The 16,754-nt window shown below is 44.4% G+C and overlaps 1 protein-coding gene across 2 annotated transcripts in view; it reads left to right on the top strand.

Moving 5' to 3' along the window:
• The window catches only part of LOC147261616 (zinc finger protein 521-like), a 90,627-nt gene that overhangs the window by 26,075 nt on the left and 47,798 nt on the right, over nucleotides 1-16,754 (top strand). For both annotated transcript variants that reach the window (XM_086203730.1, XM_086203729.1), the window contains exon 4: nucleotides 13,155-16,666. In XM_086203730.1, the coding sequence (XP_086059856.1) occupies nucleotides 13,155-16,666 (3,512 nt within the window). The remainder of the gene's footprint in view (nucleotides 1-13,154; nucleotides 16,667-16,754) is intronic.

Genomic DNA, 16,754 nt, shown 5'->3' with positions numbered 1-16,754 from the left:
GTATTGTGCAGAGAGGCAGAGATGCAGATAGAATGCAGACAGTTTGCCCTGAGTGAAGAGGCGCTCTCAAGCACCCTTGGTAGCTCTTTAACAAAACATAGTCATCTGTTTACACATCATCAAATGTGTAAAACTCTGCTTGTAGAGTCACGGGGTAAAAGGTATTTTCTCATCAAGGGGTTTTTAAACACAGAAGGTTTCAGGGCTGCAAAACCCTTAAATATATGGTTTTATTTCCTGTAATGATTAGCCCTTAAATGAGGTAATCAGCACCTGTAATATCCATTGATCATTAAGGTTCATTCATATCCTGAAAAAAAAAAACCCAATCATCTTCCATGTTCCAGATGCCCCCCCCCCCCCCCCCCCCTCTGTTCTCATCCTCCCCCTCTGCTGTTGGTAAATAATTCAGTCCTCTCCCTGAAACAAGTGCAGGCCTTAATAGGGACTAGTACCTGTAGTTGGGATAAACAAGGCAGCCAGCTCCACCAGTGAAACAGAGGGATTTGGGCTACATGAGGGCAGAGTCGTTTCCTTCTGAAAGGCGGCGTAGAGCTGGCTGACATTAATTAAACCCTATAGGATAAAGGTTATCTGAGGCCCAGCAAAGCAGAGACAGAGCATGCGGGATGTTATGTCTCCCGAATCTTAATCAAAAAAAGGCTTATTAAAGCAACATGTGTGGGCTCGGGCATGTATCATATGTGTGGTACGATTATGAGCCTTCAGGGGAGTCCTTGTTCTAACGGCAGCCATGTTGACGTGTAACATCAGGGTAAGCACACGTGATGACTCTGATCGTGGCTTTGTATGTGCTGTCGCTCCGGTGAAGTGTCATGCATGCGCAGGGCCTGAGTCCTGGTCCACCAACCTGGGTTTGCCCTGCAAAGACACCTTGAATGGTTCCTTTCAGGAAATCTCATCCACTTAAATAGTTTTCATCAGACATCTTACAATCGTCTATGTTTTTTCATGTGGGATTTGAACAGAATCTACACACACACACGCACACACACGCACACACACACACACGCACACGCACAAGGGTTTATACTCAGTAGAGTGTTGACATGTAAGTATTTGTGTTTTCTTTGCTTTCGACAGGTGTAGAAAACTCAAGAATTTCAATTAATTTCTTGCTATATATGAAACAACTATTGATATATCAAGTAGGCAAATCCCAGCAAGAATATTTAACAATATTTAACACCAGGGGAGATTTCTCAAGGCAGCAACATAATCACCCATACAGCAGGAGATCTCCAGAATAAACGGGGGGGGGGGGGGTATCTAGATCAAATTGTAGATCCTGGATCCTTCAGGTTTTATAGACCTCTGGAAAGGTACAGCTAGTGTTTCTGAACATGTCATAGATTACTTTTGATCACATCTCTTGTGACATTATGCCATATAATGGTGGATATCTCCAAAAATGTCATTCAATTTTGAGGAAATTCACCAAGACCTTGATTAGAGAGATTGGTAAACTCCAGAAGAAGACATAGAAGAACTATTTTCAGTGGTTGGGAGAATACTTCTGAGTGGATATTAATGATATTATGTTCATATTCTGTGGCCACGTAGGCTCCATAGCAGAGGTATGTGAGTGCTTTCTCGTTAATTATGCTGACACGTGGTCCGGGTCTGCGGGTCCAAACCCTCAGCTGTTGGCTCGCTGAGATTTCTGTCTTTCCAATAATGGCCCGGGGTTCTGGTCCAGCTCGGATCACTCTGACTTTCCCCTTGCAGAACCTTCTGTATGATTAATGAATATTGTAGCGATCGCTATCATGGCAATTTTATTTTTAACCTCATCATCATTGGCTTTGAATTTGGATATTCTTGACATCTATCTGTTCCAGGTCTTCATTTGCTCCAGTCTCATGCCCTTGTATGGAGATTTGGGGGTGCTTATTCATGCTAATTTGCAACAACTGGTACATGCTTCAACCTTAGCAGCACAAGAGGACACATCATTGTGAAAACAATTCTGTGGCTTCAGAACATGTCTGACCTTCATTCAGGAAACGAAACGAGACAATAATTAGGGGGAAAGTGGTGAATACACTCCATCTCTGTTACATTGTCATGTTCTACACATTCCTGAGAAGAAAGAGCGAGCGAGAGAGCAAACTCAAGAGACTTCCGTATTTAGAAAACATTACGTCGGCCGTCGTGCCCTGTGGTGGGAGGTGTGCCTCCTTGTAATGCACCTGTGACTGAGTCACCTGACCTGAGTTTCAGGATGGCGCACAGGTGCCATGGCTCATGTTTTACAAATTACCCAGGGGGCTGTGCATCACCTCTGTGACCGAATTTCCTCCCCACTGTATGCATAGTGCATGGGATTATATATTCCCCAACTCTAACTCCTCCGTCAGACAATGCGGCTGTGACAGTCACCTCGCTAACCCAAGAACACCAAAGAAAATGCAAATTAAAGACGGGAGAAAACAGCGCTGACCTATTCTGTGTGTCATCTGCAATCCGACAGTCTCTTTCTCTCACTCTCCTCCTGATTCATCAACTTATTTGCGCACCAAATTTAATTAAAGGTCACCTTAGTTGTAATACCCTCTTGATATATTCAAGTAAGCGGAGATAGCCACCTGAGTAGTGTTGCTGGTTTTATTACCATCTCATTGTATGGCGTCTCTGCATTAGCAGTACAGTAACATTAGCTCTTTACTGTAATGGCGTAATGGCAGTGTGTTTTGCTTCCATGTACAGATAAAGGCTGATGTCCTCCCTTCTACAACAGCCCAATAAAAAGTAATTAGCTGATATGGATGCTGCTGTCAGTGATAACTGATATTGGGGGAATATTATGTTCACTCTCCTGAAATGGGTTCATCACATACTGATGTGAGATGGAAAAACTCCTTGTTATTGCAGTCGGCTTGCTTGCGGATACCTTAACAAAATGGGCACAACAGAAGAAAGATTTACGGCAATCGTTTCATTTCTTTTTTTTATTATTATAACATAAAACGCGTATCGGATTCTTGATTTATTCCCTTAATATCGTCTCTAAAGTCATTTTTAAATGTCAAGTCATAGTGAATATCAGAGATCTTTCCTCAAGTTTACTGTGTTGGACGGATGATAATTCATACAGAGGGGTTGGTTGGCAGTCATACTGAGTTCCTCTCTTGAGAGAGACATAAATAGCCTCCCAGGTGGTGGTGTGTAACTAAGTAAATGGTTACTAAGCCAAGGAGTGCTGGGCCTATGTAAATAGGGAGATGAGAAGAATCCATTGAGGAGTGAGAGGAGGGCATTCAAAGGTAAGACGGGCCTTGATCTCTTTTAGGGACTCTTCTACAGTGACCCTGAAAGTTTTCCACTAAGTACGTCAGCATGCAAACTTTTGGCAAAACAATCCACAGTTGTTGGTTTTTTTTTTCACAGCTGATAAATAGATAAAAAGGAATAAATCAATGTGAAGTGATGGATGAATAAGTAAAATGCCCTGTAGTCATTTGTCTGGTTGTATTCAGGCCTCATATTCAAGCCCTGCTCTGCAAATGAAGATGAGTGTGAGGGCACAGACGGAACTGTTTCAGTCCCACCAGCCGTGTGCGTGCGTGAGTATGTATAGATGTGTGTGTTTTCAGTACTTAGTAGCATTAAGATATGATGATGAGCTGCCTGGATACCAGCGGAAAACAATAGAAGGGGAAACAAAGCAAACCCCTAAATCTGTCTGCCATTTGTGCTCACATACTGTACACACATGTCATGAGTATTCTGGCACAGTTACTCGGCCAGGGAAGTGCTGGTCCGGGGCCTGGCCCATTCTCTGGGGAGCAACCCCCACCGCCTCACCCCCACACCCACCCACCTCCTGCCTCTCCGCCCCCTTCCCCCTTCCTGTGCAGTCTGTGGACACAGTCTGAGGCGACAAGGTTGCACAACAACTCGGCAAAAACCTCTACTTTACAAATCATGAAAGAAAACACATGCCGGCCCTTTAGAAATGCGTCTAAGAAGAAGAGAAATAGTCAGGAGGACTGTGATAATTGTGTCAAGGGGGAAACAGATCAGACGAATTATTGGAAGAACCAGAAAATCTTGCCATGGCTTTGTTACTTTACTGTTGGTTCATTTCGACATTGATCCACCCGTCCATCTGTCATGCCTTGCCTGTTCTCCCTCTTCAATTCTCCGTTTCTTTCCATCTTTCTTCCTTGGATTCGAGAGCCGAGGAGCCTTCTGGCTTTAACAGAGAGGGGATGAAGATGTTTATTCATCTGGAGGGTATTAGAGCCATGATTAAGGAGAGGAGGGAGTGGTAAGGCTGATGCGACGTCTGAATTTGCTCGTTCATTGGCCGCCTAAGGGATTCTGGCCAACGCACCAGGAAAACAAGGAATGGAGAAGAATGAGGGAAAAAAAAAAACTTGTCGTGAAATTCGATTCTCCCAGAAAAGGACAGAAGTTTAAATTTTAGCTGTCTCGCTCAACTCCCACCCACCCTCCCATTCCCTGACTCACTCCCTGTCCTCACAGCTAAGCTAATTATTAATGAATGCGGTTTCTGTTGAACCTTGGAGAGGTGTCAGTGCTGCAGTCACTGAGGGTTAAGAAATCTTGACATTTAAGACAGGGATGCATGAAAATACATCGCTGTGCTTGACTTGATGCTTGTTTTTCCTTCCCCTCCTGCTCTCCTCTGCAAGATGCATGTTTTCGTCTCCCTCCTGGGCTGTCTCCAGTTGTTTTACCACTGACAAGCTTGGATGGCGTTGAGGAGATATCAAATAGAGCCACAGTGTATTAATCAGGGGAACCAAAGGTCATAGGTCAAGAAGCAGGGTCAGGCATTTCTGGTGAGTCCAGAGGTTTTTAATCCGTGTATGGGTTTTTTGTGTGTGTGGTTTTGTTTTGTTTTGTTTGTTTGTTTGTTTTTTTAATTTTTTGTTACTCTGCTGCAGTTAAAAAGGTTGTTTTTTTCTTTTGTGAAATACTTTTATGTGGCAAACTAACTCAAGAGAAATTTCAAGTTCTAGTTGAATTCCTGCCCGAGTTTTATTGGTCGTGATGAGGTGGTTTGATTAAAAGAGCCTATTTTCAGAATTCAGTGAGTGCTGTGCTTAGGTTTTAGGTAACGGATAACACCGCTTGAAACCTGCAGAGCAAACCTTATTTTAATGAAGCAACTGTATTTCATATGTCTGTGTGCACAAAAAAAAAAAAATTCTTCCAAACACGAAATGACCACATTAATCAAATTTCCATGCGTAACGGAGAGAGGGAGGAAAAGAGCATCCAAGTAAAGTGAAGCCCGGCGCTGCAGCATCTCTCACGGAGGCTGACTGGATAGCCGACTGTCCACTGGATCTTGCGCCTGATCTGCCGCAGTGTTTAGGAAACTGCACACACACACACACACACACACACACACACACACACACACACACACATAAAAAAAACACACATGCAGAAGCTCCCATGAGTATTGAAGCCCAGCCCAATCCTGCTTTGCCCGGTACTCCCTTAGAGCCAGTGCAGTGAGGCAGGCGGTGAAGGGGCATGCTGGGGGACAGATTGTCATCCTCCTCGCTCCCTCTGGGAGGCTCACTGTGGCTACTGGTCAAGCCAAGACCTGGGGAACAGCCTCCTTCCTGTTTGTGGCTCAGTCTACCTGAAGTGGTCCGCTGTCCTACTTGTCTCTACCACCAGACGTTCAGCTCTCAGGCAGGTGACACGACCACCACGTTCTCCACCTCATTCTGCCCAAAGCTTGCAAAGATTACTGCCTGTTTGCAATTACACTCTATACACTTTATAAATAATAAGAGAAACTCTATTATTGTATTATTATTATTATTATTATTGGCATTAAGCTGCCAGTGTGTTTCAGTTATTTATTGACTCTTAAAATCAAATAAAAGATCAGAGCATCATAGACATCATTGCTCTCTACTGCATTTTCCAATTACATATTTATTGAACAATGGTGTAATTACATCCCTTTATATTGTTGCCCTCTCAATAATACCTATTTTTTTGTTTGACAAAAAAATTGAGCTGTAAAATAAAACAGACTTGATAATTGAATTAGTTTTTAACACCAACATTGCCCTGGCTACTATTCATTTGCATGGAAACTGGATCCAACCTTCCTGCAGTGTAGAAATAAATGCAGAAATATAATGTCTGCTGTCAACCAATGGTCAGCGACATTTTTTAACCTGTGAAATATGTGACTCATATCATCTCTGAAGGGAAACTTTCCAGCCTTGTACCCGGAACTGTCAGGGTTCGTGGTGGTGGATGAGGGAGACCCAAATGCAGACATTTGGAGGGTGCACAAAAGAGGTTTATTGAGATGGGGAAACTTGAGACGGGAAAACTTGGAGACTTGACAGGTGGCTGGAGACTTGACTTGACTTGACTTGACTTGACTTGACTTGAGATCAGAGACCAGGGACCGAGAACTTGAGACCAGACCGTAACCATAACAGCAACACAAGACAGCAAGAACTAACAATGACCCAACACTGAACAGGGGAAAACACCGAGGTTAAATACAAGGAGGTAAACGGGGCACAGGTGGTGCATTCAACCAGGTGAGACACATAAGGTAATCACAGGAGGGAGGTCAGGAAGACAGGACATGACTACAAAATAAAACAGGAAGCACTGGACAGGGATCGTGACAGGAACTTCCTGTTCTTTTGTTCATATTTTTGCATCATCCGCCAGCTAACGGCAGCTTGATGATGATATTCAAACTACGCACCTGTCTTTTTCATTTACAATGGAGTACCTACAGTATACAAAGTGGTTCCAGGATTGTCCTTGTCTTTATGATCCAAATCATTGGAACTGTTGTGTCCTTTAGTTAGGAACAGCCTGGGAGTGACCCTGCAGGGTACCATGCCCAGTGCATCCAGATTGTTCAAGGTTTTTCACCTTTTTTTGGGTCGAAAGGGAGTAACACAGCCTTTCTTCTGAGGTCATTTAGCACCAAATTCAAAAATATCTGCCTTTCTATTGCACGGATGTGTTCTTTAAAAGATAAGAAAAAAATCATCTTCCTGTAGTGCCTGTTTATCTGCCATGATGTATAAAGTGTTGCTGACCTCAGTGACCTCAGTGCACGTCACTCAGCAGCATCTCTGGGTTTGTAACGTGATGCTCATTATTATTATTATTATTATTATTATTATTATTATTATTATAGATTCCAGTCACAGAAGCAGGAGCACATTCCTACTGGATTCCTTCTGCTTATTGTGTCTCAGTATCATAGAAAGCAAAAGCCTAGTGAAGGATGACTGGCCGTCCTACTTTTCCTCCTCTGGCCTTTCATTTGTCTAACTTTCCTGGGATGCCACTGGGGCACTGTGATTTCTGGGACAGTGACCAAGTGCTCCTGTCGGAGCTGGGGGACGTGGGTAATGTGGACAAAGTAGTTGACAGTTTGCCGCTTCCCCATGGTTGAGAGACAGAGCCATGAGGGCTAGAGTAATGGACGCCCAGACCACAGAGTCAGGACAGCGCTTGATGTTCCAGCTCTTTGTGTCAGGCCCTGTGTGATAAAATCCCCATTGACTTGGGGTGTGTGTGTGTTTTTTTTTCCCTCCAAGTATGTGTGTGTGTGTGTGTGTGTGTGTGTGTGTGTGTGTGTGTGTGTACATGATGTTAGGCTACAGTAACTGGCTGCTGAGGTGCTGATGAAACCCCAGGAAGTGAATTCTTATTTCATCTGATTTCTTAACTTGTCCAGTAGCGTCTTTGCTCCTTCAGTTGTCTCTCTCTCTCTCGCTCTCTCTCTCTCGCTCACACACACACACACACCCCTCATCCTGTAGCATAGTGGATTTGATTGATCTGTAGCAAGGGGGAGAGGGACCTGACATTTCTCAGTGATGTGTAAAAAACATATTGTGTTTGCTTAGAAAAAAATGAGGGAGAGGCTGAGTATTCACACAACACACACACACACACACACACACACACACACACACACACAAACACACACACACACATACACACACACACTCAAATATAAACGCTGCTATAGCTTGCAATAAAAAGTCCTTTAAATACCACTGGCTGTGTATGTTAATCAGCTGACACTTCAGCTGACAGCATTATAACTTAATTTGATGTCTTAAAACAGGGATGCAGCAGCGATTAAAGCTTCCTCCAATAGCAAGTGAGGGATTTGAATTACAAAAAAAAGACAAAGACCCCACACACACATGCACACACCTTCTCTCTCTCTCTCTCTCTCTCTCTCTCTGTCTCATCTCTGAGCTGATGCAGATATTCTTCTCTCCACTATTAGATGGTAAGTGATTGTGTCACAAACACGGCTGTACATGAGAGCGTGTTGTTCAGACACACATTGCTATTTGGGCATCAGAACAGGTAAAGCGTTGAGATGACACGTGCATTGCCTCATGGGAAAAGTCTCACTACTTTTCCCAGTATTTGTAAAAAAAGATCCCTTCTCTGAATATGAAGCAGGGTCACGGTGTTACATCAGACACGTTGTCAGCTTTTTGTTTATTCAATGAATCCCCAATCCCCCGATGTGCCACAAATACACTCACACAAACATATCTCTTATGACAAGCGTCATGTACAGATCTCTTGTAAACACAGAGGAAGATAAGGTTTGGCTGCTGAAAGCCTGGTCATCCTTTGCTTCTCCACAATGGCTTTTGAACAAAGTAGTTGCTATAGAAGTGGCAGATGAGTGATAGCAAAGGCACTTTTCTGATAAGATAAGGTCCTGGACCTGGATAAGAGTTTGGCGCCCTAAAAAGCGCTTTACCCCACTGCTGTCAGGCAGTGATAAGGCATCTTGAACTGCTTCCAGGACCTCAGTCATGAAGGTCCAACAGCAGTGAGTCATTCCCTAGATTCACTGGTTAGTCTCCAAGCAGGAGACAGGGACGTTCTCACAGGCTTTGTTGCTTTTGGGCTGAAACAATTAGAGAGTTGGGAGGGAGAAAAAAAAAAACCTGCATTGCACAACTAATCCAAACTCTTCAGTGCAGAAGTTGTGTACCGGTTAATGTTGTCCTACCTGAAACACGGGCCGGCCATTATCACCAAAGAAAAAACCCTTCAAAGTCTGTTTCTGGCAAAACATATTAAACATTGAGTGAAACGATTTACTAAACAAAATGATCATTTTTTTCATTATTCATGTTTTGCTTGAAAAACAAACTGAAATACTAATGGTGTGATTACGACAAGGACCTGTAAACAAAGGTGCTTTGTTTAGTCTGCAGATTATATCCCAGGCTGGGATATAATCTGCAGCACCACAATCCTCCTTAGTTTGTTGAGTTCTCTCCATGTTAAAGTCATTTCCAGGGAGAATGGGTTCCAGTATGGGACGGGGGTTTGTTGGCAGCCATTTTCGTCACCATCCATCCAAGCAACTTCCCGACGTTCTGAAATATCCAAACTTCAGTAACAGGGATCTCTGGCGTCTTGCATCACAAGGCTTGTGAACCATGATATCTGAAAGATTTCAGAAAGTTTTATTTGCAGGCAATGAAAAGGAATTTTCAGTCTCAAAAGCATTATTTTATATGAAGCACCTGTGTCAAGTGCACCAGTCACTAATACATGAATAATATTAGCAATCCAAAAATTCCCTTTCTGATCCGGCAAGAATCCATTGGTGATATTTTTTCAAATGATTTGAATTATCAGCATTTAAAAGATGGAAACCATTGTATATTTTTTCACCATGTTTGTGATGATATCATCAGGAATATTGATGACTTCCTGGTCTAATATAGTTTCCAGAGGTATGAATTCATTAATAGTATAATTCAAAACATTCTGTGGGCGTTTGGCAGTTATGACACTGTGGACAAAAATGGCAAACGTACCTATTCCCAGGGTTAAGGGTCTTATTTGAACAGGAGTATTTACTCTGGGAAAGGTTGCTATAAATGGACATAGAGGAAGTGGTGCACAAAGGGTACTTCAGACTGGCTTCAGCAAACTGTGACCTGTGTAGAAAGAGAGGAAATTTGGTGATTACATTTGCAATTATAGACAGAATAGTTCAGTTGCCATAAAACTTATCCAGGCATCTTAAGCAACTTTTTAGACATTGAATTATTGAACTTAACCATCTTTTGCTATGTTTAAAAAACAAAACAAAAACAAAACCTGGAATGTCGTGTAACTGAGGGCTAAAGTTATAGCAAGTAGAACTATGGTACATAGTATGCCATCTCCTATAGGAATACTCCAAGTGATGTTGTTTTTGTTCCATATAGGAGACATTTAAAAGAGAAATGGGGAGGGGGGTAGGGACACAACTCCCTGAGAGGGACAAGCTTTAAGATGGAGGTCTTCCTCCTAGGATGTGACAGGCTGTTGGCTGGAGGATGCTCAGGAAGGCCTTGGCAGACCAACAAAGACAGCCCTTCAGCTGCAGGGTGTAGTTTTTCAGGCCCCAGCATCCCCTTTGGCAGCAGCACAGAGAGTGCTGGCGTGCACAGGCCCCCAGCCCGAGAGACAGGGAAGTAAGGCCCGTTCTTTTATTTACTCAGGCTGCTGCTGAGGCCTGGGCATTTCTTGTCTGGGTGAAGAAGGAAAAAAAACAAGTCTCTCTCTTTCTTTCCTCTTGAGGTCTCCTGAGGAAGATTGCTCTTTCATCCACAGTTGTTCACACACTTGTTTTGGCCATTGCACTTGTTTCTGTGTTTTCTATGTGCACATGTATGTGTGCAAATATATATGTTTGTTACTGTGAGTGGGTGTGCAAAAAATGCCCTCCTTTGTGTTCTGGAGAAAAAGGAAAGAGAGAGAGAGAGAGAGAGAGAGGGAGATGTACAATTTCAGTCATAGTGCCTTAAAACAGATGTGGTTTCTTTTTCTTGTAGTTTCCCCTACTTTGATTGCCATCATAGTAAGACTAGAAACTTACAACCCTGTTTTTTTTTGTCTGTTTTTCTCTTGGTATAGCAGCAGAAACATGTTCTCAACAGGTTAAAGTCTGATTTGGTGAAGGTCCAACCCCGAGAGAAATTAATTACATTATTACATCATAATATTATTTATATATATTGTGAGTCAGCAGCTGAAATACTGCTTCATAAAACCTAAAACTGCCCATTGAAACATACTCACTCTGTTGGTTCAACTCGGGCCTCTCGCAACTCCCACATGTCCCCCACAGATATGAGTTTATGTATATGTGTTATTGGAGTAAAAGCTCTAAATAAATAATATACATCAAGTAAGCAAACAGGAAAAAAATGGACCGGGGTTGTCCTGACAGCCCGGTCATGTCTCAAGGCAAAGGCATCTTCATTTAAGACTGGAATTTCATTTAACCTTGTATACAGGCCCATTTATTTGTTTGTTTAATACTACTGTCTAAAAGCCAATATGTTTGACTGTAAGGCATCGGCTGGGGTCATTCTTCTTGCACTTGTCTTCTTCTCCTGTACCCTGCGAGGCAGCGAGAGAGAGGGCAGATCCGCCCCCTCTGTGGAGGAGGGCATAGCACTGAGTCACCCATCCTCCCTCAAACCAGAGAGAGAGAGAGAAAACATTGAGACATGTACAAAAGATAAAGCAAGTAAATCAGGCAAGGTTGCTCCTCGAGTGAGATGTGTGTGTGTGTGTGTGTGTGTGTGTGTGTGTGTGTGTGTGTGTGTGTGTGTGTGTGTGTGTGTGTGTGTGTGTGTGTGTGTGTGTGTGTGTGGAGTGGGCGCCTTGCCAGGGGTAGGAGGTTTTCGGGAGGGCCACGGTGTGGAGGTGGGTTCTCAATGTGCCGCTTTCAGCAGTTTGGAGGGGCAAGGGAATGGCCTCCGACCCCATCTGTTTCCTGAAGATAGGCGCTGATGGGGGTAAGTGCTCAGAGAGGACATGATATCCTGACAAAGGGCAGATCTCCCAGCAAAAACAACAGAGAGGGGAAGAGAGAGACTTAGATTTGTCAGCTGAAGGAGAGTACAGAGGTTGGATCCTGTAAAGGCGTCATGCTTTTCCTTTGTCTCACTCATAAATCTTTGCAGTTTCCTCTTGTTTTTCCAATTCCAAGTTTTGGCCTTTTGACATAGTATTTTTTTCTGAAGGGGCTGGGATTACAGTGTTTTATTTGAGTAAGGAAGTTCACAGCACTTAGAATTCGGCAGCAGGAAGAAATGGTCTGTAACCTTTTGAACTGGTGGAACTAGTGGTGGTCTGTGTTTTTCATAGATATGCACTGTGCAGTGCAACAGTGTAATGGAATGTCAGAAAATAAGGGATTTGTATAGGAACTCATTACAGTTATTGTAAAATTACATTGCTAGTTGGCTGCTGCACCTGCTGTCCTTGTATGAGTTGGTTAGCAACTCGATTGTCTTCTGTCACCTTCTTACATCAACTTATGATACATTCATCTAACTGGTATCTGTTGGCCCACAGTTGACCGCACTGATAAATATGATAATAATGTCTATTCCATAATCTGATATCTATGGACTGATGTTCTGTAAGGCTCATGTTTCATGAAAATCATTTATTCTGCAGTGGAGGGTTCCTAAAGGCTATGTATGATGGAGGTCTACATTTCACATTTAGTCTTCTCTTTCACCCTGCAGAACTGCTTTTCCCTGCAACTTTTTTTCCGTTCTTGTCTTGAAGTCATTTCAAGGGCTCTTGGGTTTTTTTTGTGTTTTTTTTTTTTAGTCTTGTAATTGTTCAGGAATCATAGAAATGTTCTAATTTACCTCATGCCAGTCTTAAATCCTAAAGTACACCCATTGTCTTGTATTGGCTTTAAATGTCAGCGATTGTGTTTTGAGTCACAGTGGGCTAAGCCATTACGCGGCCACATACAAGGTTAATTGTAGCAAAAGTATTTCCACCTATTATCTCACCTAATTATACTTTAAATTATGTATTTAAATGTAACTTTCAAGATAACACCTAAGGAGAGTTATTGTTGGAATGATATATATTGCAAAGAATTTTAAATTCATACCCCACCACCTTATAATTACTATGACAAATAACACAGTGGTTTCCCGCCTATTGTATCCAAAAAAGTGAGACAAATGAGCTAATACACCTCTCTTACGCTCTTTTTCTCTCCTCATCTATTCCCCTCTGCCTTGCCTTTCATATTTCTTCTCTTTTTCTCTCCTGCCTATTTCTGTCTTCTTCTCCAGACGGCGCTGATATTGAGGATGACCCATCATGTTCTTGGCCAGCATCATCTCCCTCCAGTAAGGATCAGACTTCTCCAGGACACTGTGAGGACTATGATTTTGGTGAGGAGGAAGGGGGCCCCGGCCTACCATACCCATGCCAGTTCTGCGACAAGTCCTTCAGTCGCCTAAGCTTCCTAAAGCGCCACGAACAGAGCCACGGTGACAAACTCCCATTCAGCTGTACCTTTTGCAGTCGTCTGTTTAAGCACAAACGTAGCCGTGATCGACACGTCAAGCTGCACACCGGTGACAAGAAGTACCACTGTGGAGAATGTGACTCCGCCTTCTCCCGCAGCGATCACCTCAAAATCCACATGAAAACTCACGCCTCCAACAAACCCCACAAGTGCCCTGTGTGCCGCAGAGGCTTCCTTTCCTCCAGCTCGCTCCACGGCCACATGCAAGTACACGAACGAGGCAAAGATGGCAGCAGCTCAAGCCTCTGTAGAGCTGAGGAATGGAAGCTGAAAGAAACACGCAAATGCAGCCGTTGTGAGGAGGGCTTTGATGTCCCAGAGGAACTCCAGAGGCACATTGCTGAGTGCCACCCTGAGTGCTCTCCATCAGAGGATGGAGGCCTGGGTGCCACCCTGCAGTGCATCTACTGCCATGAGCCCTTCAGTGATGAGGGAACCCTGCTGACCCACATTGACCAGGCCCACAGCCGTGACCGGAAGGGCCACACCTGTGCTATCTGCTCTGAGCACTTTCTGTCTGTTGAAGACCTTTATGCTCACATGGACATCCACCAGCTGCCCGAATCTAGTAACCATAGTAACAGCCCTTCCTTGCTGACTGTGGGTTACACCTCTGTTTCTAGCACTACTCCTGACTCAAACCTCTCTGTTGACAGCTCCACAATGGTTGAAACAGCACCACCTGTGCCCAAGACAAGGGGAAGGAGAAAGAGGGCTGCCCAGAACACATCAGACATGGGCGGACGTTCCTCCAAACAGCCTAAAGTTTCCTATAGTTGCATTTACTGCAACAAGCAAGTATTTTCCAGTTTAGCTGTGCTTCAAATCCACCTGCGAACCATGCATCTGGACAAGCCAGAGCAGGCTCACACTTGCCAGTTCTGTTTAGAAGTTCTGCCCTCATTATTAAATCTAAATGAACACCTTAAGCAGGTCCATAATGCAGAGGGCCATGCTGCCCTGCTAGCCAGCTTACCTGATGCCCTCCTTCAATGCAACTTCTGTCCTGAGGTGCTGAGTGATCTCAATGCCCTGCAGGAACACATCCGCTGTTCCCATGGCTTTCCCAGTCCAGTGGCCAAAGAGAGCAATGCTTTCTTCTGTCCTCAATGCTTCATGGGGTTCTTAACAGAAGCTACCTTGGAGGAGCACGTTCGCCAGACTCACTGTGATGGGGGAAGTCTGCGCTTTGACTCCCCTCTGGCTGTAACTCCTAAGGAGCCTATTGTAGAGGTATACTCCTGTTCATACTGTACCAACTCCCCCATATTCAACAGTGTTCTGAAGCTCAACAAGCACATTAAGGAGAATCACAAGAACATTCCACTAGCACTGAACTACATCAACAATGGAAAGAAATCATTGCGCACTCTCAGCCCCTCTTCTCCAATATCTGTGGAACAAACTGCCATGCTCAAGCAAGGTAGCTCAGCCTCACGTACTGCCAGTGAGTTCATATGTAACCAGTGTGGAGCCAAATATACCAGCTTAGATCTGTTCCAGACCCACCTAAAAACTCATCTTGATGGCCTGCAACCACAACTCACCTGCCCACAATGTAACAAAGAGTTCCCAAATCAAGAGTCCTTGCTGAAACATGTGACAATTCACTTCACGATTACCTCCACCTATTACATCTGTGAGAGTTGTGACAAGCAGTTCACTTCAGTAGATGACCTACAGAAGCACCTACTTGACATGCATACCTTTGTGTTCTTTCGCTGCACACTTTGCCAGGAGGTGTTTGACTCAAAAGTGTCAACCCAACTCCACCTGGCTGTGAAGCACAGTAATGAAAAGAAGGTATACCGCTGCACCTCGTGCAACTGGGACTTCAGACATGAGACAGACCTGCAGCTACATGTCAAACATAGCCATCTGGAAAACCAGGGCCGTGCCCATCGTTGCATCTTTTGTGGGGAGTCTTTTGGCACAGAGGTGGAGCTGCAGTGTCATATCACCACCCACAGCAAGAAGTATAATTGTCGCTTCTGCAGTAAGGCCTTCCATGCAATTGTCCTTCTGGAGAAGCATTTGCGGGAGAAACACTGTGTGTTTGAGGGAAAGTCGCAGAACTGTGGTGCTAATGGTTCTACTGTAAGTGGAGGGGATGGCCAGCCTAAGGAAGATGTAGAGCTACAAGGTCTCCTTACCAACAGCCATGGTACAGGGGCAGCAGGCGGATCTGTGGTGGAGTCCCAGAATAGTCATGATGGAAGTGAGGAAGAGGTAGACACTGCAGAGCCCATGTATGGGTGTGACATCTGTGGGGCCTCTTACACCATGGAGTCGCTCCTCACTAACCACCAGTTGAGGGATCACAATATACGCCCCGGCGAGAGTGCCATGATGAAAAGGAAAGCGGAAATGATCAAAGGAAACCACAAGTGCAATGTCTGCTCCCGCACCTTCTTCTCTGAGGCTGGGCTGAGGGAACATATGCAGACCCACCTTGGGCCTGTCAAACACTACATGTGTCCCATCTGTGGGGAACGCTTCCCTTCCTTGCTCACCCTGACTGAGCACAAGGTCACCCATAGCAAAAGTCTGGATACAGGCAGCTGCCGCATTTGTAAAATGCCCCTGCAGAGTGAGGAAGACTTTCTGGAGCATTGCCAGATGCACCCTGACCTGAGGAATTCCCTGACAGGTTTTCGGTGTGTTGTCTGCATGCAAACGGTCACCTCCACATTGGAGCTCAAGATCCATGGTACCTTCCACATGCAAAAGACAGGCACAATGTGTTCCAACCAACCAATGGGGCGCAGCAATACCATCTCTCAGAACCAACAGCAACACCATATCCAAAAACTTTTCAAGTGCGCCTCTTGCCTGAAAGATTTTCGGTCCAAACAGGACCTGGTGAAACTGGACATCAATGGATTGCCATATGGACTCTGCGCGTCCTGTGTGACAGCAGCTGGCTCCAAGAGCTCCAGCCCAACAGTAAATGGTGGGAGACAACAGCAGCAGCACGGAGGAGCCACCACTCCAGCAACAACAACAGCCCAATGGATCCAGGGAGAGAGCCTCAGTCCAGGAGAGGGGAAGGGCAAAGCAGTCTCTTCATCCTCTTCATCCTCTTCTACATCCTCTTCATCTGCTGCAAAGACAAGATGCTCCAGCTGCAATGTGAAGTTTGAGTCTGAAGCAGAGCTGCACAACCACGTCCAGACTGTTCATCGGGACCAGGCTGGAGACAGTAACAGTGGGCAGCTCAAGACACCCCAGATGTCCCCCATGCCCAGATCTAGTCCTTCACAAACTGAAGAGGTATGATTAATATGCTGAATTAACTGAGTTAAATAATTGAAACATGTGTTGTATTACATTTTGTGACTATGTCCCATATGGGATATAC

Source organism: Aulostomus chinensis, chromosome 5 (assembly GCF_037954235.1).
Source record: "Aulostomus chinensis isolate RoL2024-O1b breed Wild chromosome 5, RoL_Achi_v1.0, whole genome shotgun sequence".
Taxonomy (NCBI): Eukaryota; Metazoa; Chordata; class Actinopteri; order Syngnathiformes; family Aulostomidae; genus Aulostomus; species Aulostomus chinensis.
This window is presented reverse-complemented; position numbering and strand designations above follow the sequence as displayed.